The sequence below is a fragment of the Ahaetulla prasina genome, chromosome 1, assembly GCF_028640845.1.
Source record: "Ahaetulla prasina isolate Xishuangbanna chromosome 1, ASM2864084v1, whole genome shotgun sequence".
Taxonomy (NCBI): Eukaryota; Metazoa; Chordata; class Lepidosauria; order Squamata; family Colubridae; genus Ahaetulla; species Ahaetulla prasina.
In genome coordinates this window covers 303,555,751-303,583,597 of record NC_080539.1, presented here as the reverse complement: position 1 = coordinate 303,583,597, position 27,847 = coordinate 303,555,751, and the positions used below count along the sequence as shown (strand labels likewise).

Genomic DNA, 27,847 nt, shown 5'->3' with positions numbered 1-27,847 from the left:
TTTCTCAAAATGTTATACTTTATTGCTTTAAAGGAGCCCGCTGTACAATTGGTGAGTCCCATATTCTTATACAAGGCTACCAGCAGGCAATAAAAACACAAGCAACATCTCCTCCAAGGATACAGGAAGCTGAACCAAGGCACATAAAAACTTTGCTGTGAAGGAAAAGCAAAATACTTACCAGAAGCCTCAGTGGCTCATTATTTTCTTGGCAGCAAACACATTTAGTGTGTCAGAATGGTCAGCAAAGCTCGTAATTTGTTTTGCAATAATTGTCCTTTGTCTGTTAATCTCCGAAAGTTATCTGCCCTATTTTATAAAGGTTTTTGAGTATAAATGCGCAAAATCCAATAGCTCTGTATTTCTTCTATGTGAAGAAGAGAATTATTTTGTTCTATACACACACACACATTGAAAATGGTACTTAATTTTACAAATGAATGAATCCTAAAACCTGCAGTAATATAGAATTAACTGCACATAATCGGAAAGAGATATGCTCTCTGCAATAGATTCTATTGGAAATAGAATAAAGGTTATCAGGAAAACAAATATTACAAAATACCAAGCTGTTTTTGCAGTGTATTATGTTCTAAATTTCTCCTTGTTCATTTCTAACCGTAACAAGCATATATTATAACTGAAATTCAAACATTATAAAAAGAAAATCTTAACCAACTTTTCTTGGGCCATCCTTACATTTTAGGCCAGCTCAGTAAATGGATCATGTGCCTCAATTGCATTATTAAATTTACAAAATACAATAAAGTAAAACAAAACCGAACTAAGTTGAAGTAATTCCACATTTAGCTCCTGGGTTTATCTTTATGTGAATACTCACAACCTTATCCCCTTCCCAACAAAGATTTAAATTCCAGTATGTAACAGTAAGCAGTTACTTCCAACATAAAAACGTGATTTAGGTACATCAAGCAACCAAAGAGCACCAATCTGAACAGGTATAAGAAACTCAAAATACTGACATTAAATAAGCATCTGCTTTTACCTGAAGGGGGAAGTGCACAAAAGGCTTAAATATTTCACTACAATGTTGTTTTTAAACAGAGATCAGATGTTCCAGCAATATGAAAACCTGCCCTCTTTAAAATCTCAAAAGATCACTTTTTTCTCTTTTCTGTAAAAGTGCAAGTGCTAGTTTTCCTTCAAAAACTGTTGCCATTTTTATTACACTCATAATGTTAGTGACAAAATACAGTGCAAATAGTAAGCCCATTTGTATTTTCAAAAAATTAAACCAAAAGTACCAATTCTGATCATATTGTATGAGATTAGTTCCTTTGGAACTATTACTGCTGATAAACTCTTCAGATACAAAGTTTTCTTATCAGTACCTACTTTTTTCCAATATTAGAAGGAAAGAAAATCTAAGTACAGCCTTTTTGGTAGTACCTGCCTCCAAATGGCTGATGAAAGTAGATTTGAATACAACACTGATAAAATATATGATTTTTTTCTCGCCTTGGATCTGAATGATGACTTGTACCCAAAATGTTATTTGCTCCTGTCATTAATGTTCAGCATCACTTTTCCTTTAATAGGAATTCCTATAAATCTGGAGTGTAATAGCAAGCCATTACATATTTAGTTTGCATTCTTCCTCAAACTGAAGTACTATGAGGTTAACCTGCCGCTAAGTGTATCTAACTATAGTTTAAACCTGTTTTTTTGTTGTTGTTCAGTCCACGCTGGGCAAATTAGAAATCATCCAGTGAAGCAATGGAGGGCTCAAGCTGTTTGCAAGCAACATGCCTCAGAAGATTCTTTAGAGAAATCAAACTGCTTATCAAATGTTCTTTCTCTTTCCATATGAACATTGTGACCACCTAGTTCATGTAATGTGTGGCAATGCTTTCAGGTATCCATTGAACCAACATCTTTGGAGCAGAAATAATGCACAACAACTGCATTAGGAAACCGGGCAAAGGCACTATAAGCAGAAAAGAAAACAGTGTATCAGTTTAAATATAGAATTTTATACTAATTATTTCTGGTGCTCCTTATAAAACAGCACTAGTTTGTCCTGCCATTTTTACACATATGCGACAGATACCTCTTACATAAATCAATTCTTTCCAAAGGTATATTTGCAATAATATCTCTTTTTGTTGAAATTTTTAATGCCTTACTCCAGTGTCTTTGTCCCTTTGTGTTTGTGTAAAGTACTATGTACTTTATGTACAATAGTGCTTTCTTCTGTTGTTGCAAATAACAACTTTACTTTTTTAATTACAAAGCTATTTGGAAGAAAGTTTGGATCCCAGACAAATACTGCCAACTTTATAAAGCTATAAATGTGGGAAGCTATAATGTTGTGAAGCAGGACTCTATAAGATAATATGGAAGGACATAAGAATAATTTTTCACTGAACAACCAGATTAAAAAACTGAACACAAGATGAAAAGTGCAGTCTAGAAGACACAGAAGGAAGGCAAAATCCTACCATGTTTAAACAGCTCAATAATAAAGAATATATGGTGAAACTAGCACCCTTTTTGAAAGTAAAAATGCTAAGTTATATAATAATGGTCTAAACAGGTTGCAGCATCTGGCTGATCCTGTCTGGGCTCCAAAGCTAATCAAGATTGTGCTTTGTTAACATTTTGATGAAAGGCCACCGGGGAATCCTGAGCTACAGACTTGACTAGGAAGTTGAAAAAACACCCTAGAAAGCAACAGCAAACCAGCTCTGTAATGTTGCCACAAAATTTATAACTGAACATGTCAGGAGTTACCAGAAGCTGAGATTGACCTGAAGGAGCCTTTAGTTTTTACCATAGAGCTTCAGAACAAAATATGGGACTAAACGAAGAATGTAAACTAGCTGTACTGCTTATTAAAGAACTGGTTCATTCAAGAACATTTTAACAAAGTAATCATTTATGACTCAGTTGTAAATCTGAACATATTTGAAGCACATTTCTAATATAAAATAAGAAACAGAGATTTGCAAGCATAAGACCTTGAAAAGAATCATTTAAAAAAACTTATTTCAAAATTAAAGGATCTTGACATCATTTAAAAGGATATAAAATCTAAAGTCATTAAGTCCTTCACTTGAATGACATCTTTCATATATGACCAAATTTAAAAGGCTTATATCCTGTACTGCTGCCAAGTGAGAAAAACTGCCATTTTACCAGATCAGTTATGAAACTATATAAAAGGAAGCCAATCTCTCTACGGACATTTCCATAAAAGTAACTAAGGAAAGACTATACTGTCAGAACTCAACAATCTGCAAAAACAGATTGGGCAGCAATTTCTTCTAGTTTCCTAATAGTAATGTTACATACCTATTTCCAATCTTCTTTTTACACACACCACAAACTTTTTCTTCTGTGATTATACACTTCACCTGCTGATGTAAAATCCGTTCTTCCTGCACCTTTCGGAAAATAAGAATAAGGTTAGAAAAGAATAATTCCTGCAAAAGCATTTGAGGGAAAAAAAACAGATATAGCCCTTTATATGGGGATACGGGGATCTCTGGAATAACATTCATGTTATACTGTTCCATGTTTTAGCTTTCTTTCTGATAATCATTGATAAGGAAAAAAAATCTGAAACATACTCGCAAGAATTCAGCATGGAGAAGCTTTTTAAGTATCTGATTGAATCGCTTCTTTTGGGCATTTTCTTCAAGGACTTTTTCCAAGAATATTCGGATCTCGCTAATTTGAGTATTGGCTGGAAGGAGATTTATTGCCTAGAAATACAATAAAATGATAATGAAAGAAGAAATCACATCAGCAAATAAACAAACAAGCAAATAACTAAATAAAAATATGGTTTCAATTTTCTAACTTACATTTTATTTTACACCAAAACTAAGCATGCTCATAAATATAGGAGAGATCTCCAGTCACAAGTTATATGTCCACAGATTGGAGATAATAGAATGAATGTTACAATGTTTCATAAACTCCTTCACTCTCCTTTGAAGAATGCTTGTAGATGGAGAGTAAGCATTTCAACTAGAACAGCATTCTTTTTATCCAGCACTACAATCTACAAAGTTTCCCGTCTAAAAAAGCAAAATTAAGAAAACCTTACTTTAGTAGTGTCCAATTTGCTGTGATGAAGTTCCAAAACCTGCAGTGCAGCTTGAAGATTGGCTTGTGGCTCTAAGAGTTCCATCTTGATTGGTCCCAAGCAATGAACGCTAGGTGGTGAAAGATACATTCGCAGCAGAGACAAGTATACCTGTTTCACACAAAACAAACCATTGTGGTTGGTCTTTTTTTCAACCCTCCAAAATAACTTGCTATTTAGTGTGTCTTTCTCCAACAAAGGGAAATCTATTCTAGCTATAATTCTATACAATTGTATAAAAAGGTAGAGCGACAGAGAATGGGATGAAAATATGATTTTCGGTACTAGCAGGTAAACTATCCTCATGTATTGCTGATATATGAACACTGAAAATAAAAAAATAAATATATCTATTCCAAACTGCCAGGATGAAGAAAAAAAAGTTTGACCCTTTTGGGGGCTGTAGAATGGATGCTAACTGGTCTCATATAGCCATAAGCACTCTTAGCTTAAAGTGTGTGAAACCAATGTTTCATTCAGTAGATTGAGATATTTCTGCCAGAACAGAACTAAGGAGAAAAATGACTGTGGCCTAACATTCTATATGGAACTATTTATGTAGAAAGTTAATGCAGAACACAGTTGGTAGGAACTTACAGAGATAGCTTGGGATATGTAACACTGATCTTATAAACTACACTGGCTTCTAGATTGGACCTTGAATACCAGTACCAAAAAGCAGCTAACCAAATAATAACAATCCATTATTATGTTCTTTATAGCATTTAAGCAATTTTTTAATCCAATGCAAAATTGTATTCTTTGATTTGCCAAATTAAATTAGCATTCCTCTATTTCAGGGGTCTCCAACCTTGGCAACTTTAAGCCTGGAGGACTTCAACTTAAAGTTGCCAAGGTTGAAGTCCTCCAGATTTAAAGTTGCCAAGATTGGAGACCCCTGCTCTATTTTACTATTTTTATCTAATTACTGCATAATGTCTTTTCAATTTGTGAATTCAGTCTCAATCTGCAAATTTCTTCAGACAAAATCAATAGATCGAATTTTTTTTGTTGTTGTTAGTCGCAAAGTCATGTCCGACTCATCGCGACTCCATGGACAACGTTCCTCCAGGCTTCCTGTCCTCTACCATCCCCCAGAGTCCATTTAAGCTCACACCGACTACTCCATCCAGCCATCTCATTCTCTATCGTCCCCTTCTTCTTTTGCCCTCAATCGTTCCAAGCATTAGGCTCTTCCCTAGTGAGTCCTTCCTTCTCATTAAGTGGCCAAAGTATTTGAGTTTCATCTTCAGGATCTGGCCTTCTAAAGAGCAGTCAGGGTTGATCTCCTCTAGGACTGACCGGTTTGTTCACCCTGCAGTCCAAGGGACTCGCAGGCGTCTTCTCCAGCACCAGAGTTCAAAGGCCTCAATTCTTTGGCGCTCAGCCTTCCTTATGGTCCAGCTTTCACAGTCATACATTGCAACAGCAAGTGGAACAGTAGTTGTATTATAAAGTATTATAAAAGTATTATAAAAGTATTATAATTAATATTGCAGGAAGGACAATGGTTTAAAGATTCATTCTCATTTTGATCTTCTTTCCATATCCCCATGCTGCCTATTTATTATTTTTAATAGTACTTATCTATTATCTGCATTTAATTATGTAGTAAATATCAGCTATGTGTTTAATAAACACAGGGCATTAACTTTAAGTTGTTGAAAAATAAGTTACTCACATCTTTACTGCCATCTTTGTTTCGGTCATAGTGTTTGTGACAGTAACTGAAAACAACAAGAAGAAATTCAGAGCAAAACCTGAACAGAAGCCTAGCATATTATAAACTATATAATTTGAATTTTAATCAATCAGTTGATAGCAAATGCTAAAGCTATTCAAACAGATTTCTCATTTGGCAAAACATTGGACAGGTGTAATTACTCTGGAAAAAACAAGAGTTATTGGAGAATATTTAATTTCATAAAATTAGAGATCTGGTAAATTCTGCTGAATGCATTTTACTGAAGACTTACTTATAAATTCCAACATGACTGCAAAAGAAACAAGTTCAAAATCTCTTAAATGTTATCGATTTCTCACAACTCTCTTTAAAAACTTCCAAAATTTTTGGACAATGATTTCAGATTTTAACTTGAATCTGCCTATATTTCTTTCTTTCTTGGAATCCCCTTCAAATCTGTGTCAACAAAAATTCATAGCAAAACCATATAGGTCAGCTATACGTCTTTGAAACTGTATGCAAATTGTAATCTTTCTAGACTGTGTTGGAGTGAACTGCCAAGATTACCAAAACATTCCTGTTCATTACAGTAACACTTAAGCTATTATTATGCACTGGGGTTACATAAACTTTAAATTTAGTTTTGCACCAACAACAAAGTAGAGAAGCTATGTAGTTGAAAACAAGATGGTCTAATAACAGTTGCCAATAAGTTGATCATTATCGGTTTCAAAGATTACAAAGCATGCTCCTACTTTTCAGCTATCTTAGTGTCCTTCAGGATGTGAACATATATAAATAGAGCTTGCTCGTGATTTCCCATCCGTCCCAAGAGCAATGCACGTTCTTCTAGGAGACCTGAGGACAGTAGGAGAAAAGTAGCACTCAGTGGAAATAAAGTTTATAAAGCAGTCTATAAGAATATGTATAGTAGTGAAGAAGAAAGAAGGAAAGAACCAATGAAGGAGGTTGGAATAAAATATGCATTGCTGTTTAAATTATGGAACTGTGCAAATCATTCAAAAGAGAGGCTCTGCAAAGCACCCATCAAATGTTTAAAAACTACTCTGTCTTTTTCAAGACTTATATAAGTTCAGAAATGACTACTGACTAAATCAAAATCTTTAATTGCAATCATAAATCAGAAAACTATTGATTATTTTTGCAGACATGTCTAGTTGCATTTTCCTTATTTATTTAAATCAATTCATATGGCTGCCCATCTCACAAATCTAACTCTGGGTGGCTAACAAGAATTAAAGAATATAATATAAATGATAGCTAACTAGCTAGCTAGCCAGACAATTCTATATTTTAACTATTTTAGAAGTTATTTCCAACACACAGATTTATTAGTTTATTCTATTGCACACCAAAATGATTTCCTATTGAGCCATTTTTCATATATGAAATCAAAGATTAATCAAAGATTGCAGGGGCATTTTTGCTGTCAATCTGCAGACCAAAGCCTATGGTTTTTATAGAACAGCTGTTAAATAACAGGATGATGCAGACATATGTGGGAATCCTCTTAGTTAAATACTAAAAAAAAAATCCCTTAAAATACTGTAAATGTTGCACAGCATGGGTGAATGACTACTTCTTACCATCAAAGGGAAAGTCACTGATGAGTTGCTCAGCATTGTAATAATTGGAACTCTCAAGAAAGGAAAGAAGTTTTTTTCGGTACTCTCCAAGCTCCCCCTCTTCCTCACCAGCTGGCACTGGCGTTTCATCTGTCAGGAAAGAATTTCATATGTGACTAAATATGTCTTACTGCTGTTCTTTATGTTTCGCTCTCTGTAATATTCTACTAAAAATGCACATAAGCATTTTTTCTCCCTTGACTGGAAATGATCAATATAAAGTTAAGGTTTCCCTAGATCTTTTAAAAATGTTCTCTTACTTAACTAACCAAACAGCGCTACCCATATAATCCAGAATCACTGGAGCTCCCCTCTGCAACAATCCCAACTCTACTCTTGCTTCTGGTTATGCATAATAATATAAATCACAGATGAAAATACCTGGAGGGAAAGAAGTGAGATATTCCTTCATTAGGCCTTGTACTTTCTCGCAGTAGAGCTGAATCAGACAATTGTGAAACTCTGAACCAGACTCGTTCCAGATATCAATTACATGCTCCTGGAAATATATGTACATATACCAAATATAAAAGTTAATGCTACGTATCTCTAGAATTTTGTAATATTTCAAAATGTGATCATCAGGAATTCAAAATGACTATGTAGCCCCTTATTTAACTATTAGAAATTATTTTTTAATTTTAAAAAGATGGCTAAAATTACTTCTTTTGTAAATAATTTAGACAGTATGGGAAATAAAGTATGAGATTTTTAAAAAGTAGATTGTTGCAATTTTAGCTCTTACCAAGTAAGGGATGGTGAGGTTTTTAAAATTCTCTAACAAGAAGTTCAGAATCCTTTTTCGTGGGAGGGATTCTACCTCAGGAAGATCTTCTGTAAATATCTGCCAAACAAATGGTTGAATTGCCAAAGCTGATATTTGCATACTTATTCTGATTTTATTAAAGTTCAAATAACAAGACCACTGTATTATATATAAGGGCTACCATACTGGGATAAGACTTGGGATGCTACATTAGCTTACCCTAACCCTAAAAGTTCATTGGGTGACTCTGGGGAGGTCACTATCTTTCAACTCATCCTGCCCCACGGTACTACTGAGTTAGGCAAAAACAAGAAGGCAGGAATGTTATTTAAGCCACCTTGAGCTCCTAGAAGCAGAAGTAGTAACAAATAAAAGAAATATGCAATATTCTCTGATCAAATATCTACAATTATTTTTTCTTTAACCTTCTCAAAGACTAATCAATATCTTTCCAATCAATCCATCATTCTATTTGTATTTTTATTGATTTGCTATTATGGAGCTGATGAACCTTATTTATCTTAGGGCCTTAATATAGAGCCTGAAGGTAACAGTATACCCACCATCACGTTTTTAGCTCTGTCAAGCTCTTTGCCCAAATTGCTTTAACGAAGAATTTTAACAAAAAAGAATGGAAAATTAGCATATTGGAACACAAAGCATTTGTTTCAAGCAAAACCCATCTTGTCCCCAAATTCCAAATGACCTTTCTACTTGAAAGTCTTGAGACTTTTTATATAGTTTTTAGTTTCTTTGTATAGTCAATATTATAATCCAAACTTAGTGTGATATATAGAAAAGCAAGATATTCTGTTAAAACCTGAGATTAACTCTGCAAATATTGTGAATGAGGTCAATTAGATGCTACATAGCTCTGCCTACCAAACAGATGCTTCATTATTTTTGGATTGATTACAATATAATTTATAATTTATCTTCAAGGATAACTTGTTATTCAAAGTAGTCTCCATGTGGAGTACATAGTCATAATAATTCAAAGTAATCCTTAACCTATTTAAGGTTTAAGAATATTAGTCAAATTGGCAGCAACCTGCCTAAGACTATTTACTTTGCTATCATAATGGTCAGCGAAGAGAACTCTTCCTCCTCTCTGTTTTTAAATGTATCCAAGTGTACTTACTTTTAATCCATCTTCAGGAAAATCCCTAAGTACCCAAACCGAATAGGAAAATATTAAATTCAAGTTTTCTGTTCCTACAGTATAAAACAAAGGTGTCATATTAAAGAACTACAAAGGTAACACAATGACAGAATATGGTACAAGTGACTAGACACATATTTTTTAACACATCTTTTTTTAAAGAGGGAGGGAAGAAGGGAGGGAGGGAGAGAGAGAAAGAGGGAGGGAGAGAACATACAGACACCTTCAAGGTTCTTAATTGCAGAGGACTATCAAGGAAGCAAGATTCACAAATACTTCCTATCATTAGTTTTAATATCAAATTTTAGCTGTTATCTTCAGAAGTGAGAAAGGAACTATCCAGCCCTCCTTTATTAGCAAGTTCATCAAGTCCCTTTGAAACTTAAGGACTTTTTTTGCTAATATATTTGCATGACAGAGAAGGTGAGCTTCTAGGGCCCTGAGAGATGGCATTGCTTAACTGAAAGAACCCACAGCATACACTCTGCAGAATCCAAAGAGGTTCTAAATACCTTCCCCCAGTCCTGATTTTTAGGTCACAGCTTTCTTACTGCTACACATACCATGATTATCACAACAATTTCTGGAGATGCTATAAAAACTCCTGCCAGACATACTTTTGTGGGGTCCGTGATGCTTCTCTGAGCTTGATGGTTGGTGCTTGGTGGACATTTTTTTAGGAAAATGTTCACTTGCACTGAGAAAAAAATGTTATTCACCGATTTTCATGTAAACATTATCTTCTCAGTCTAATTTCTTATTTTATAATGTGAACTTAAATATTGTTATGATGGGAATAAACCCAATCATTACATTTTTGTTTGTTTACTTTTGTGACAACCATTAACCATTTTTCTTGATACATGAAATAATACTATATACCACAACACCAATTGCAAAGAAAGTAAATCAACTTTACTCACCCAAATGTTGTAAATACTGAACAGTTCTTTCATGGCCCTTCAAGGGAGAATTAGCTTTCTTGGACTGATCTACTAGCACCTGCAAGGCTTCAGCAAAATAAAACTCTATTTCATTATCTTTTAAGTTAAACAGTAGGATTGTGCAAAAACTATTTGAAGGACTATGCTGTGAAGTATCCTTCCAAACTTGCTGTTCAAAGCATTATAGTGTGGAATCCTTTTCAACATAGCTTCAACACAGTCAAGGCTCAACATAGCTGCTTTGAGGGCCATCCACAATATCTGAACATAAATATACATGCCAGGTGTCAGTTTCCCTCTGGTGGGAAATCTGACAATGCTGTACTATAAACTATATAGCCCAGTATAAACATCACACTGCAATCTCTAATTTCCTTTCCCATCAAAAAAATACTGATCTCACTTGCTAATTCACTCTATGCAAAATTTGCTCATACATTATACCGCCAAAAATGAATAGTTTAAAATGATATGGAAACCCCTTTGGTTCCTTCTTTCCTCTCTCAGGACTTACCCTTTTCATGGAGACCTTTCTTCTCATATAGTATGATTAATTCACTGTATTTGTGAGCTTTCTTGAGCACATGCTCACTTTCTTCAATATGACAATGATTGTTCTCCAGTCTCAATAATGGTGCCACTAAGGCTACATTTGTCTGTAACAAGAAGCAATTTAATGGAATTGGAAACAAATTCACATAACCAAAATGAACCGTGAAACAAAGAAATGAGGTAATGAAACTATTTTGCAAGTAATGAGATGGCGTTATTAATAGAAATTGGATTCATTGTATTTTAAGAAAAGGTGATAAATTACTAAAATGGTTTATAATTATGATAAAGGGACAATTTATCCCTTTGTCATTTCTTTATATATACATTTTCTTTACTATATTCTTATTTTTTTTCTTTCTTTTGTATTTTTCAATAGCTTTTATTTGCATCTTTTTTATTTTTGTTAGTTTGTATTAATTTTTATCGTTGTAGTTTTAATTTTTAATAAAATTACTATTTAAAAAAGTGAAGCTAATATACGTATTAATGACCTGAACAATATTTTAGCCACAATTAAACATATTTTCTGATTTTAATTATTTTAAAAGAACTGCCCATTAGATTTCATACGATTCTTCACTATCCTCCAAATTATACTTTAAAATAATTTTTAGTTGCAATTCCATCAGGAACTGGGACAAGAATTTTTTAGTTCAATATTAGACATGGAATCTCATCAGCACTTTAATGCAAACTATGCTTGACCATGTTTTAGAATTTCCCCTGAAGACAAAGGATTTGTTTGGAATTAACTAAAAAAGAAATACATTTCTAAAGCAGTTCCCTTCCTCCATATTTGCCTGTATGTATCTTTAGATCTTTCTAATACCCAATTAGTATTTCACTATAAACTTACATTTCACTTCTGCTCTAAATTTCCAATTCAAAAGATGAAGAGTACTCACATGGAGGAAGCATTTCAACAGTGTAGTATCAATTATCTGTATCAATTTCTTTTTGGATTTTATGGTAGGAGTTCCCTCCATGAGGGGAGATGTAGTGGACTGATGGTCAGAATCATACAGCTTCTTCACTAACTGACTTCGTTTCTGTGAAGAGGAAATAAAGTTAAGGTTACACACTGCCGACATTATTCAAAATAAAAACCAATGAAGCCTCATTCTTCTAATTTTTCTGAATTTTTTACTTCTTATTACTCAGATCTCTGTCTTCTTTTCCACTGTTTTGTTACATTTGACTCTCCACTCCATCTCTTCTCTCTATCCATGGCCAAAATCTTGATTGCAAGCTTCCAGAGACATGGACTCATCTTCTGCACTATATAGGGCATATATTCGATTTCATTGAGGGCCACATCAGGGTTGTGTTTGACCTCAGGAGGCCGGGTAGGCATGGCCAGCTCAATATCACTCATGTCGGGGGCACCTGTGGTGGTCCAGGGAGGGCTGGGGGGGGGATCCTCCTGCAGCCTTCTGCCAGGGAAAACGGAATTCAGGAGGGCCACATGCAGCCCTCCAAGCTCCATTTTTGCTGTCAGAGGCACCAGGGGCCTCCGCTGTTTCCAGGGTGGCCCCACGGGCCAGTTCCAGCCTCTGGGCCTTCAGTTTGACACCCCTGATATAGAGCAAGACAGTGAAAATTGCTCATTCAGAGAAACTGCAATTTCATTTTCTTAGCATGATGACTTCTCATATCAAAACTTCTCATAACCAGCAGATCATAACTTGCCCTCCCTCAAATCCATTTTAAATGTTAAATAAAACAAGAACATGACATTCTATACTTTTTAAACAAATCCGGAGGTGGTGTCTAACATAAACAGCCACTGGGAAAACACAATAAAGAGTTAAATGCTTACGTGAGTTAGGTAATCTATAAGTGCTAGATGTGCTTTTTCTAGCTCTGCTGCAGAGAGACTTGGCACTGCATTCGGATACTGGAGCTGTTTTTTGTAATCACCGGGCAACAGTTCAGGATAGAGACCTATCACATGTGTGGGATCTGAAAGAAAACCCCACAAATATGGTAGGTCAAAATATTCTCAACAAAAATGCAAATTATAACAAATTTAAATTCACAATACTTATCTCTTTAACTTTCTTTTATCACAAAGAAACTAATTTGACTAAGATCTATATCAGTAGTAAAATATTATGGATTCAACAACATGAATAGATATATGGCTGGCTTGAAAATCATAAACAGTGTCAATTAAACTGGAAAGAAATAACAGTGAATTCCACTATGCTTAGTCATGAAGTTTGTATTCTTCAACATTTTAATTAATAACTTGAGCGAAGGGGTTGAAATAATGCATTTCAAAATTGTAGGCAATCTAAACATAGTAGGATAATTATTAACAGATACACCATCCTATAGATTATACAAATGGGTTGTAAATAACAGTGACATTTAACAATAACAAAGAGTTTTTTCACCTAAGAAACAAGACTCAAATATGCAGGAATAAGATGGGGGATTCCTGGCTTGGTAGTAGTAAAAAAGACTTCAGAATAGTAGTGGATTACAACCTGAATGAGTCAGCAGCAGTGTGGCTGCAGTTTTAGGCTTCATCAACAGAAGTAGTTTCCAAAGCAGGGGAAGCAATATCTTTACTAGATTTTTGCATTCATTAGTCAAAGCCTTGTTGACCATTGCATCCAGTTTTAGATGAATAGTGAAGGAAACTCAAACAAACTGAACCAGTCAAGAAAAAGGGCCATGATAGCTCAGGCTGGTAAGAAGCCTGTTATTAGAACACAGCAGCCTGCAATTACTGCAGGTTCAAGCCCGGTCCAAGGTTGACTCAGCCTTCCATCCTTTATAAGGTAGGTAAAATGAGGACCCAGATTGTTGGGGGGGCAATAAGTTGACTTTGTAAATATACAAATAGAATGAGACTATTGCCTTATACCAGGGGTGTCCAAACTTGGCCCTTTGGAGAGTGGTGGACTTCAACTCCCAGAATTCTCCAACTAGCAACTTGCTTAAATTTATAGCTCATGCTGGCTGGGGAATTCTGGGAGTTGAAGTCCACCACTCTCCAAAGGGCCAAGTTTGGACACCCCTGCCTTATACACTGTAAGCCGCCCTGAGTCTTCGGAGAAGGGCGGGATATAAATGTAAATAAAAAAAAAAGAATAATGAGGATCAGGTCAAAATTAAGTCCTTTGAGACAAGAAACTGGGAATGTTTAGTCTTTAGAAAGCCAAGGGGGACATGATCATATTTTCCAAGCCTGAAAGGATTGTCAAAAAGCCAAAGACTCTTCTTTATCATTCTGGAGGACAGGACATGGAACAATAGATTTAAGTGACATAAAAACAGATGCCAATTGAATGTTTAAACATTTTAACAATAATAGCAGCTTCATAGTGGAACCAATTATCCAAAGTAGATAAAGTATACAAAGTATACAAAGTAGTTGTATGTCCATTTGTCACTAATTCTTTAGTTTCCTACATGAAATGGGAGACTTGATTATCTAAATAGCCAATTTTAGTCTATTTTTTTTTCTTTCCTAAAACTATTTATACTACTATTCTATGTATAACATTTAAAAGAATTTGTTGCAGTTCAGTACTACTGAAATTCCAAATATAAAATAATAAAGTGTGTTCTTTCAATATAGGGTCAAATGTAATAAATAAATAGTGATTTTTTTTTAAAAAGATACCAAGTTACTGGTACTGATAAATTTACTTTTTACCCAGTGGCATCCATGGCTAGTTTTCACATGAAATACTTATTTCCATACTAAAAATGCTTCTATGTTTTTGTGGTACTCTCACAACATTGCAAGATAAATGTAACATTATAAGTTGACTATTGGCAGAAAAGTATTTTGCTCTACAGTCCAGCTATGCATTTTCAAGAATCTTGCCGGGAAGATTCATAGTGGACTGAAGTTACAAGAGAAAATGTACCTCTCTTGTACTCTCTGCAATAACAAAAAGAAACATTCCACAGGACGTTCTTACAAAAATCCAAACACTAATGCTTATTTATAGCTTTTTACATCTTTTAGAAGTATTTAATTCTCCTTGCATAATTTAAAGTGAGGCTGGAAATGAAAATCTACCTGTCCCAAGTTTAGCAAAGACTTGCATTGATTCATCAAAGCGCTTTTGGCAGAAAAGGTTGAAGGCATAAAGATTCTTAATGTGATGGATCTGTTGCTGTTTTTCATTGTCAGAATCATCTTTCATATCCTAACAAGTTTAAACAGAAGCAGAAAAAAATACTTTATTCACCATAAACTCTTGAAGTAGAAAATAAAAAATAAAAAATGCAAACCTTTAGGAAATAGCACACTGGCTCTTAAGGAAATTGATCCTTGGTAATGAAAAAGTATATTTGAATACACTTATAGAAAAAAATGTTCATGCAATCCAGGAGATATATTTCTATCTCAGTTATGCTATCTCAGTTATGCTATCCAAGAATAAGAACACAAATAAGTTTCCTGAGTGTGGTAACCTTTGTTGTCACATTTGTAGTCCATGAACACTGAGACTGTAATAAATATCTGAGTAAAACATAGTAGGCTTAAATAAGTAATACAAAAAACCAGTGCATTCAAAACTGAATGGATCCAACAGTGACATAACTCACAGTTACTATTCTCAGTATACAGTCTCCAATTCCTGAGATCCATATCACTACACTCCAAAGCCTTGAATGCAGTCCTCCAAACCCCTCCCAACATTACTGCTAAGTTGTAAACTAATGTGACAGGAGAAAAATATTAAATATGAGGAGCAACAATATTAACATGATTTAAATAAATGTAAGGCAAGTGATACTATTATTTCAAAAATGTTGTGTACCTTTGGCAGTGCTCACATGATTGATTCTCACAAACAAGAGATGCCAGTATTAACTATCATTTAAGTGTTTTTGTAGCCCTCTCCATAGGTAATATTAATAAACCTTTTTATCCCACACAAGTTGTTTATTTTGCATAAGAAGTCAAGCTAATTAAATTTTTCATAGAACTAAGGGTTTTTTTATTTTAAGTTTGTTCCAAATTTAAAGACTATGGTTATAGACTTTAAAGCAAGCCAGAATAGCTTCATACTGTGACTTGTTCCCAAATATAACCACACTTTCTTATTTAATGAAATAAATCCTGATTTGTTCATCTCCACTACGTTTCAACCAAAGCTTATTATAATCAACCTGAATCAAACTAAACCAACTTTTACAGATTTAGAGGATAAGCACTAAATTCTACAGTTACTCATTATTATATACCTAATTAATAAATAATTTAGTCTTGAAATAGCACTTTTACTAGATAGCAACTTATAAATGTAATTATTTGTCACAGATTCACTCAAGTTCCGTCAACATACTAATGTATGGCTTTGTGAGTCCCAGTTAGTTGTTTAAAACACAATTGGTTAAGTTCACACATCATATTAAACCAAATACAACTGATATCTCACTATGGTTTAGTATGACACAGGATCCCAATGATAGACTGAAAATATATTTAACCTTTCACTTACCGCCAATTGCAAAGCCAATTCAAACTGTTTGTCTTGGAGGAGCTGCTGAATCTGGGTTGCAATGGAAACTGGAATGAGGCGCCAAACAAAATGATTGCTGGCCACATATACAATATTAGGACTAAAATAAGGAAAAAGATACAGTCAGCAATGTACCTTAATAAGATTAAAGGGCTCACTCCCTTTTGCTCAACAACTCTTTAAAATTAATAATTCAACAGTATTTTATATGCAAAATAGGAGAAAAGTAGGCAATTAAAGCTTTCCTACCCTCCAGACGTAATGAAGCGTGGCTTCTGTAGTTCAATACTCTGAACCAGGAGACGGGGCTCAAACGTACGAATCTCTACATATCTTGGCAATACTGCGACCACATATGGAGTCTGATGTTCTATTATGGAAACAAAACAGCATACAGACCTAAACAACTTTCCATTCAAGAGTAGAAAATGTTTTATTACTTTCTTTATCCCCCTTGGCTTTTTAATCATTTCTCTTTCTATTGTACATAAAGTACTATTGTACTTTATGAGAACACCATAACCTCATCTAAAACCATCGTATTTATTGGATTCAAAAGAGACTGCTAATGTCACTGGGTTTCTGGTATACAGATTACAATATTTATGTAAGAATAGAATAGAGTAGAATTTTTATTGGCCAAGTGTGATTGGACACACAAGGAATGTAATAGAGTTATACACCGTCTTTCCTCCAAGAACGTAACTTAGCCATTTCCCTTATTCTTCCTACTTTTTTCCTACAACAACCCTGTGAAATAGGATGGGACAAAAGGAATGACTGGTTCATAGTCACTCCATGAGTATCCAAGGCCAAAGATAAACTAAAATCTGCATTTCATCTCTCTAATCCTAATCAAATTTATTAACCATCACACAACAAATGACAAAATCTTTAATTATACAGAATGTACAGTCTGATTTATAATAGGTTGTTAAACATTTGATATTGTTAGCTTACTAAGTGGTATCTTTGGCTATACATTCAGAAATCCTGTAATCAGTGGATTAATAGGATATAGAGAAATCTTTGGACATGTTACATTAGAAATGCTTGAAAGAAGTTTTGCCAAAGCATGGTCTTTTCTCAATTTTTTTATCAACTGAATTAATATGTGGTATTGGTTTAGCATTCTTTGTAAAAGACCTATTGTAAATAGAATATCATTTGTCAACTATTAAGTAGTTCCATAGAACTTATACTCAGCAGTCCATTATGATCTTAACGAAAAATGTATTATGCAGCCTTCCTGAAGTAGGTTGTCTCTACTTTTAAACACAGTTTTATGCAGTATTAAAGTCCACAAGGAAATGCTGAGACACAAATAAAATTCCACCTTTATTATTCACAAAACTAACATCTACCCTAGGAAAAATACAGATTTTAAAAGAGCTAGTAAACCTTTCTTTTCTGGAAATCATGAGTCATTAACATCATTAATACTTCAAATCAGCTTATCACAAAAACAGTATTTAAGCCAACTGATTTATTTCCAAGATGCATTTAAGCTGTATAAAATATGAGATGGCAGTATAGTCAATTAAACATCACATACACTTGTTTGGCCTGGATGCATTGGCTTCAAATAAATCTCCTGAATTACCATTACCAGAATGTGTTTTAGTTACATCTAAACCTAAATCAAATTTATTTAAACGATTGTTACTTTTTTATCTTAAAAAACTTTGGAATAAAGTTCTAGTATATCATAAATTAATTATAAAGTGTGTTTAAAATATTAAATATAATTCCTATGAATTTAAGAAAAAACTCAACAAGTCCTTATTTTCTATATTTACCAGATTCCTCAAATGTACAAAAAAAGCTGATATCAAAATAGATGGAACCCTTATTCATGGGTTTCTTTAATAATTCACAAAGTTGTAATATGATCACTGTTGTTTAAAGAATGGAAATACATGCCAAAAATTTATTACCACAGAATATACAATTTTTTTTTTAATATAGTAATAAATTAAAATCTGAGCAAAGAAAATAATTATTCTAGTAGTAGGGAAAACAGAGTTGCTTTGGACTCGCAAAACTGGATTACAGATACATACTTTCTATCTATAAACTAACATTATATCAACATAACAAAAAGATAACAGTCAAATGTCATTATTAATTTAAAAATCAAGGTGTATTATATTTTCTGTGTGTAACACATTTTTTTTCTTTAGCGCTAAGAATTTTTAATTTTACTTGTTCTTACCCATGGCAATTGGGATATCTGTCCAATTGAAGGCACATTTCTGTGTACAGACTCCTTCTTCATTCAACACAACAGTTAGATCATCTTGGCCTACAACAACTTTGCCATCTGCCAATGGGACTACTAATGGTTCAAGCTGCTTTCCTGTAGGGAATAGTTCCTTAATCGATCCCTTCCCATCTACCTATGAATGAATAAAAAAGCTGGTCATTCAATTCAAAAAGCCATTACCAAATTACTCCTTATTATTAGAAAGAGCTGTTCTATTCCCCAGTATTCCTGTCACTAAGCTTATTTCATCAACCCCATAGATCAAACCATAGCCAAATTCTTTAGGGATTTCCCAAACAAGAGTCAACTTCTACCACTGATGTCATAGCAAATATAAAGTGCAATAAAATGCCTGTTTTCTCAGAAGGCTCAATATATATATGTGCAGGAAATGAGAATTCATAATTCATGCTCCAATCATTCATTTCCCCTGCATACAGTATCCAGAAAAATCAGTATTTTCCATCTTAGTCTAATTTTTTTATACCTTTATTAGATAATAATCCCTTTTGAAACCAACACAGATTGAATCTTTACACCATGCCATCGACTTAGGTACATCTGGCACACTGAAATCTCCCTGCAGAGCAAGAAGAAAAAATGTCTAATTAGGTACAATTAAAGAAGCTGCACAATCTCCATATTTAATTCTAGGAAAAAGAGCTCCCAGAAAATAAAAAAAAAACCATAGGGAAAAAAATATATAAAATTAAAGACATCTGAACAAATGAATTTTTATTACAGTTAAAGGCCAGGGATGAATGGTACCTCTGAAAACAATTAAAAGCAAGGAAAAGTGTCAAGTCATACAGACAATTGACGTATCAATATAAAAAGCATGTTAGAACTGTGGGAGACCTGTGAGTAACTGATGCTTGATTTTCATGGAGGCTGCACATTAAATCATTTGCAAATAAGGATGGATGTATAAGTATTGTCAGATTACCCAAGGACTGATGTAAAAGAGGCAGATTATAGATGGTATGAACCTTCTTTCAGTTGATATTTTATTTTATGTGTTATTTTAACACATGTTGGGGGTTTTTTCAACAACCCCAGTTCCAGCCAAGCAAATACATTTCTCAAATGGGATTTTAGAATATATTCTCAATAGTTATTAAACATTATGCCTTACCCAGAAAAAATCCCCTTTCCTTTATTTGCGGGATTTTAGTAAGGAGAGATATTTAAATGGTCATTTCCTAGCCCTTGACACCCAAATCCTATTTCTCTGTAAAACTGTTTCCTTCTGCCGGAAATCCAGTGTTTTTAAATGTCTTCCAAGTAGTATATGTTTAATATGGCCGTAGATCATGGTTTGTAGAAACCATGATGACAAACACAGGCAATGTACCTTTAATTTTTGCTCTATTACATTCTAAAAGAGTACAAATTAAAGACAGATCATGAGATCTTAATTTTTTTTAAAGATATTTTAAGCACGGCTGATATTTCTTTTTAAAAAACAGACATCATTAATATAAACCTTCCTGAGTTCTGTAGAATTCTACCTTTTTTTTAGTTCTTTGTTAATTAATGTTATACTTCAAGTAAGCTCTGAAAAAAAGATAGGTAACTGTTAAATTGGGCTTAAAAACTAAATCCGTCAAATTATTTTTGAAAATGTTTTCTGAATAGAAAATCAACAACACTTTCAAATCAGTGGCACTTTCAAACCAAAAATTATATTTTAACATGAATGATAGAATGGGGATTAGAGTGAGATGAACAGTACCTAAATTTGATAAAAAAAGTAATAAATAATACTGCACCTGCAGCTCATGGAATTTTCGGTCCTTCCAATAAAACAGTTGTAACTTCTTTCTCACTGCCACACACATTCTAAGGACCTCTTCTCCAGTATCAGAGTGCTGTAAAAATAAATATATCTCTAAGCATCAAAGGTGGAAAACACAATATTAAGCTCTGCTCACACACAATGTTACCTCATTGTTCTCTTAAATATGGCTTATTGTACAGCAAACCACAATTGCTGTCCTTCAATATGCTGAGCAGTAAACTGTGGCGTGCAAATTACGGTACTATGGTTGCATTCCCTCAATTTGTGCCACAAACAAACAAGTCTCATTAGTGTATTATGTAAGTCCATGGTATATGCAAGCTTGTGTTTTTGGCTTGTTTCTAACAAAAGTAGAATAAAAATGAACCCTGAGCAGGCCTTGTTGTCATTCTTTTTCCCTGATTATCTTTTTCTCTCCCTAAAAACAGGCTGAAATAAAATCTATTTCTCAGTAGACCCAATGGAACTACTGGTTCCAATTGCAGTCAATAAATGAAGACTATCTGTATTTTTAAGTATCATCTCTAAAATATGATTTTCAAAAGTAGTGAATGATCAGCATTTCTCCCACCCACCTACTTCCCAGAAATTAACTAAGTAATGGTTTTTTTGCATTTTAATCTAACCCGCCAAATGTTCACGAAGGCAAGCCTCTTTTCATTACATACCTTCAGATCACAAGTGAAGAGAGTTGCACCTTTTGCCTTAGAAACTGTTGTGATCTGTTGAAAGGTCAACAGATCATGAACATAAATGTTGTTTTCTGTTTGGGAGAAAAACAAAAATTGCTGCTTAAATTAAGGCTTACACATGTTGCTATTCAAATCTCTACAACTTTGTCCTAATGAATAATGCCGCAAACATTTATTTTATTTTGAAATAAAATGGGAGCTTTACAAATATCTCCCAGTTTTTGTTGCTACAATGATTCTGAGTCTCAAAGAATCTCCACACTAAGAATGATGGATAATGTAAAAAAACTATGAAGTTAAATAATGCTTAAAGAAGATAACAAAATGTATAGGGCTTCTAAAAATTAACGTGACCTTTAAAAAATTAAAGATCAGAAGTAAAAGCAAAACACTGAAATTCAGGTTAACAGAACAAATTCATGCATTCCCAACTCAGAAATAAATTCAAGATTTAACTCTTAAAAAGTTTCCATGCCTTATAATGACTGCCATGCCTTGTTTCAAAACAAAATTAATCTGAACAATTATTTCACTTACCTAATAAACTGACCAAAATTTTGAACTGGGATACAACATGGATCTATTAAAAATAAAATTAAAAATCATGTAAATAAACTTTGGGTAAGTTTGTTAAAAGTTAACTTGCTCCAAAGGACTGTAAAACATAACTGATTTATAAGTAGAACCTCATCTCCAACAAAGTACCCTTCCAATGAAAATGATGGAATATCTGATGAAATAAACTAAAGATAGTCCTTGATTTACAACAGTTCATTTAGTGACCATTCAAAGTTACAATGGTATTGACAAAAGTGACTTATGACAGGTTTTCACACTTACAACCATTGCAGCATCCCCTTGGTCACATGATCAAAATTTGGATGCTTAGCAACTGGTTTCATATTTATTACAGCTGCAACGTCCCAGAGCTATGTGATCCCCTTTTGCAACTTTCTGACAAGCAAAGTCAATGGGGAAGCCAGATTCACTTAACCACCGTATTGCTAACTTACCAACTGCAACAATTCACTTAACAACTTGGCAAGAAAGGTTGTAAAATAGGGCAAAACTCACTTAGCAATTGTGTCACTTAGCAACATAAATTGTGGATTCAATTGTGGTCTTAAGTTGAGGACTATGTATAATTTGTAACTTAGGTCGGCAATAAATCCCATCTTGTTTGACTTCTCCCCAAGCAAATTATTTCTCATATAACAGGATTTTTTATATCACAGAAAAAATGAGTATATTTCTTATTATGGGACAGCAATCACACACACATTACCCATAAAAATAACATAAATCAAATATGAAAATAATTAAAATATTATAGAAATCAGAGTAAATTGTACAATCATTTCCAATCCCACCAGCCAATGAAGCCTAGGTTTCACAGAAATTAACAATCTTAGCTGTTTGAATTTGAAGATACCTACCTGCTGTATCTTCTTGGAGAAGTTCTTGTTTGATTTTTCTAATGTGACTTCAAACCTATTGCAGCCTATCAAATAATATATGGATTTAGATAAGACATATTTTAAACTAACTATTTAATCAACTTGCATTTATTAGTTAAGGAATAATGTCATAAAAACTTCTGAACTAAGATTAGAGGAGGTGCAAGTCTCACAACTTCATTTGAACATTACAAAAAAATCGTACTGTACATTACAGTACATCCAGTTATCAGAAAATCACTACTATCCAATTACTAGGAAGATTCCACTATTAATTTTCATTTCAAGACAATCTCTTTTTCTGTGAATTCAGGGAGTCCAAGAAATTGAGAAATGGTTTTGCAGCCTTTTAAGGCTGTCAGATTTTAAACGTTACGTTTTACAGACATAATATTTACCCTCTCTGTGATAAGAATATACTGTGATGAGGGGATTCCCAAGTTTATGAGATTTATATGGGACAGGGCTAACCCAAATCAGCCATGATCATATAATGAAAATCTAATTCAACTAGTCCTAATAAACTGTCGATTTAAGGGAATCCTTTTTTTTACAGTTTTAATTCATATATGTTTCTATTCCAATTCATATTTTACAGACTAGTTTCAAGGCAAAAGAATCAAGTATGAATCTGACTGACTTTTAAAAATATGTTATGTCCAATTCTAAAATGTAATGAAATTTTGCATGGAATTAAACATGATACAAGGAAATAGGGTATTTCAGGTCAGCCAATAAACTCTTTATCATATAGGTTTTATACACAGTGATTGGATTATTAATAATATTAAGTTTATTTCTCAAATAAGCTTTAACTGGAAGGGTTCATACATAGTACAACAGCACAAACCACTATTTGTTTATGTAACACACTAAACCGAAAACAAAAAAATATATATAAAAAAGCACAATAAATAAACCCAGTCAGCATAAGGCTAAAACAAGTTTCTGATCCTTGGCAGATATTCTGTCGTAACTATATACAGGGCCTATCTTGCATGAATCTGCCCTAATATACAATGAAGTAATAGATGTCTCTCAACTATCCTCAGTTATTACTATTTGTTAATATGCAAAAGAATGATAAATCATTACAAACTTACCAGTCTCTTTTCGAATTCTGTAAAGTAGAAGATGTCCTTGTTTAGTCCCAACTAAGAGCCATTCTTCTACAAATGAGAGAACATTTAATTTGCACCACCAATATTCTATTTTTTCTTAAGGAATTCATAGTTTTAAAAATATTTCAATAAAAGTAATTTTCAATTAACATATATTTTCTAAGGCCAAATTTGCAATCCTACCCATATCACCAGATCTAATTGCCTTTATTCCCAGGAAAATATGTCCAGAACCTTATTCTAGAACTCAATATGACATACCTCTTCATGGCTCTATAAAATGAACTTTACTGTGCGTTTTTTTTATAATCAAACTTTTTTTAAGTATTGGAAAGCATCCGAGAGTGTTATACCCTACAGTACAATATTTGAAATTTGTAATTTCTGGGAATTTCGCTATTCCCAGAGAGGAAGAAAATACAAGCAACAAGTCACAGTCCTCATCAGAGTTTATTAAAATAAATGCAGTTTAACAAGAAGACACATAGGAATTTGGCATTCATGTTCATTTATTAATAAGACAACATGGACACACTCCTCTATTGAACCCCCACAACAGCAATCCTGTGAAACAGAAACGGAGAAACATCCCAGACAGTCCATGGGATGTTTGCATTTGAATCTAGTTCTCCCTTTCAAGACCCACAACGGCCCTGCCTGGGAGCGGGCAGGCAATGCTTTTCCTTCTCATGACTCACGTGAGGGTCACGTTTAAATATCACAACACGCAAAGCGCTCAAGTTGTCCCAGCATCATCTATCAACGCGCGAGGAAACTGGCAAGATTTCGCCCTTTACTGGGACAAAATGTTTGATGAGTTCGCTCAACATAACAAGACGCGGTAGTCTGAAGGGAGGGGGCAATAGAAAACGGACCCCTGTACAACAAGACTTTGTGGTTGTGACTCTCGACACACAACGGCACTGAAATGTGAGAAGGGGACAAGCTGGGGGCGGGGAGCGAATCCGGAGGGGAGCCCCTGCACTCACCCCAAGCCGCCAAGCAGTCGATCTGCAGCGGCAGTTTTTCCAGGATCGTCACCGGCTCGAAGGCGTCGTGCATGACGGCGACAAGCCTGGCTTGGGCCGCTTCTCCTCGGAAACAACGGGCTGTTGCCCCGGGGCCACCAAGGAGAGCCCGAGAGACGACGCTGCCAACAACCCCCAGCCACAAAAACCGAGCTTGGGCCGCGGCAACGTTTCCGGGTTGCCCTTCACTTCCGTAGCCAGACTCCGCCTCTGAGCAAGCCGCGCAGGCCGGGTTCCCGGCTACCTTCGGCGAAGCCGGCCTCCCGTTGGCGGACCAAAACCTGCTGCTCCGGTTCCAGTCGTAGAGGTTACGTTAAGCACCTGCCTTTGAGTATTTTTCGGTGGAGCCCGTCTTGGGAGACAGAGCAGGCGTTGAGGAGAGTGGGGGGTGGGAGGTCGAGGGACTGCAGGAATCTGCAGCAAAGGGCGACTGGCAACTCCAAAGCGCAAAAGCGCATGTAGGATGGATGGTGTGGACTCCTGCGGGATCTGAATGGGCTTCTTTATTTTAATTTAATTTAATTTAATTTAATTTGTTGAGTACATATTAGATAATATAAGCATGACTTGAATACATAAACTGAATACAATTAAAGGGAACATTAGGACAGAGACGGTAGGAAAGCTTTTCAACAGTGCATAAGTGCACAAAAGTGTCTACCGTTCCTGTCCTATTGTTTTCTTTCATTATATGTGCTTATATATAATGTTGTGACAAAATAAATAAATAAAATAAAAACATTTAAGCCGTTGCCTTTGTTTTTTTTAATCCTGCATTATTGTTGTTGTGTGTTTGTTGTAGATGCAGCGTGGTGTCCATACAATTCATTCCTGCAACTATATTACAAGGCATGGTAACTCCTCTGCAAATGTGGGTGGATCATTAAAAAAAAATACGTTCTTCATGCTGGCTTTTTCTCCAGAGCCTCTTTCCTTTTTCCTTTTCCTGGGTATTTGCAGTTGCTTCATTCAGCTGCAGAACGATTTTTTTCAACGCAGTAATCCTAAATACTGTATTCAACTTCCATCACAGCATTACTAATTTGGTTATTTTGGTTAGCATTATTATCCTCAGGGTCGAACGTGCATGCTGCAGGTATGGAACATTTTAAAAAGTTACTTGCTTCTTTTTTATTTGACTTACATGCTGCCCATCTTGCCTAATAAAACCTAGATTGCTGGCCTTTTTGTTCTGAATTTAAAAAGAAAAAATAAAATAAATTAATGGGCTGATCTCTTTTTAAAAAAAGACTGTTTGGATTTTCTTTAAATTTATGTAATTACAATCACACGTTATCAAGTCTCCCAGGTTAACTTCTTTTAACTTTACATCTCTCACACTTCATTAAATACAATAATTTAAATCTATGTTATTTTCCTTTTTTATTTTTATTCCTTTTATGTTGTGTGTTTATGTCATTGTAAGCCACCTTGAGTTGCCATGTGCAAGTAGGTGGCAATATAAATTTTCTAAATAAATAAATAAATTCTTCATGAACTTAAGGTCCTTATTCTTGTGTTAAGCATATACCTTCCTAATATACATCAAATCTGAAATCGCCTGACATAACATAGTCCTAAGGCAACAGTGCTTCTTTGGCTTTGTCTCAGCATATATTTCAAACTCTAAATGGTTAGTGCGGCATTCAGGAATAACAAAAGCTCAAATTATTAAGGATGAGCAATGTGTAAGTTCTTTTGGCTTCAGTCTTTTGACTCATCCCAACCATGACAGATATATTAGAATGTAGAAGCTGCCACTGCAGCTGAACCCATGGTCTGTCCCTGACATTTTGCCATCAAAAATAAGACATTTCAAATAAAATATATCAGAAAGATACACTTAGCTCATTTCACTGTTTAAAGGCAAAAATAATTTTATTATACAGAACATAAATCTACTAATTCAGACTGAATCAAATGAAAAAGTTCCTGTAAGACAGAGGACACCCTATTTACTAAACCACTTATATACATTGTAAGTACAACCAAAACACAACTGGGAAACAGAATTAAGCCAGTAGTAAATTCCATGTGAAAACCCAATTCCAGTTTTTCCAGAAGAAATGACTATCAAATATCTGTAGGACTTGTGTTTTGGCACTAAACTTAGAAAAACACAATTTAAAGATTAAAAAAAAACCTTCTTTTGCACTTCTCTAGGCAACTGGAAAGAAAGGTCCAGCACACATACTTGCATAAATTATTCCAGAACAGTATTTATCATTAGGTTAACCTGAATTTGTTTGCAAGATTTGTTTATCCACCCAGTAACAGGGTCAGGTTTCTGGATAGCCTCTTTTTTTTAAAAAAAAAAATCTCTCAAGTATTTCAGTATCTAAATATAATTATACAAGTGTTAAAAATGTCTCTTGGTGTAGATAATAGTTGGAAGGGAGGTAGGATGTAGAAGAACTGTGGAAAGTAATGAAGCTACTGATACTGTACTGTAACAAAATCCTTTTGGCCTTTGGTTAAAGTGACTTGAGGACTGAGCTGCCACATTATAGTCTGCATTTTTATTGTGCATCACAGCCAGCTCCAGATCTGAAGAAACAGCTCAGATAGATCTCTTCTGTAAGCCTTGGCTCTGGTTTTACCTAGAAGCAGTGAACAAGTGCTGTAAGTAGCTATTTTAAATATCTCATTGGCCTCAGAAGACTGGTACTTCAGGCATGTTAAAAAGCTGGTGTATTGGGGTGGGATTTCAGCCCCACTACACCAGCAGGAGCACTGGAAGCAATCAGGAATGTCACTTAAGAACTGTAAAACACAATACTTCCCATTTATGACTACTTTTTACAAAGATCTCACAAGCAAATTTAGATAGGTGAATCAAATCAATGTAACAATTTAAAGTCAAACATAGCCCAACTGGAGTTTGCCGCTCACAAGTAATTTTAAATCAAAAAGGCTTTTGACAAGTTAGAGTATCACAATTCATGGCTGATAGGTTCTGTATGACCTTATGCATCAGTGGCTCGAATCTTTTTAGGTTCAATAAACCTAGCATAAATAATTTTAACATGGAAATAGGGATAGTTGGTAAGTGCTATAATGTTCAGTGGTGTTTTCATTCAATTACTGTTCCAATTCAAATGGTTAACTGCTCATGC

At 34.5% G+C, this 27,847-nt stretch overlaps 1 protein-coding gene across 3 annotated transcripts; it reads right to left on the bottom strand.

Moving 5' to 3' along the window:
* Positions 1-25,989, bottom strand: VPS39 (VPS39 subunit of HOPS complex). 3 transcript variants are annotated; one of them, XM_058162014.1, is made up of 25 exons: positions 24,693-25,989; positions 23,686-23,751; positions 22,562-22,626; positions 21,663-21,705; positions 21,102-21,196; positions 20,405-20,503; positions 19,120-19,212; positions 18,582-18,765; positions 16,616-16,736; positions 16,346-16,466; positions 14,914-15,043; positions 12,691-12,833; positions 11,777-11,920; positions 10,831-10,972; positions 10,296-10,382; positions 9,352-9,425; positions 8,190-8,288; positions 7,826-7,943; positions 7,406-7,534; positions 6,554-6,656; positions 5,796-5,841; positions 4,076-4,225; positions 3,594-3,728; positions 3,316-3,401; positions 1-1,948 (listed from the first exon to the last, which is right to left on the bottom strand). In XM_058162014.1, exons 1-25 carry the CDS (start codon positions 24,763-24,765, stop codon positions 1,873-1,875), a joined length of 2,622 nt encoding a protein of 873 aa, XP_058017997.1. In that variant the 5' UTR covers positions 24,766-25,989; the 3' UTR covers positions 1-1,872. The 3 variants fall into 3 exon arrangements, with proteins under 3 accessions (XP_058017997.1, XP_058017996.1, XP_058017998.1); XM_058162013.1 differs by having other exon boundaries at positions 3,316-3,407; positions 24,693-25,983; XM_058162015.1 differs by lacking the exon at positions 22,562-22,626 and having other exon boundaries at positions 3,316-3,407; positions 24,693-24,746.
* Between the last annotated feature and the right edge of the window lie 1,858 nt (positions 25,990-27,847).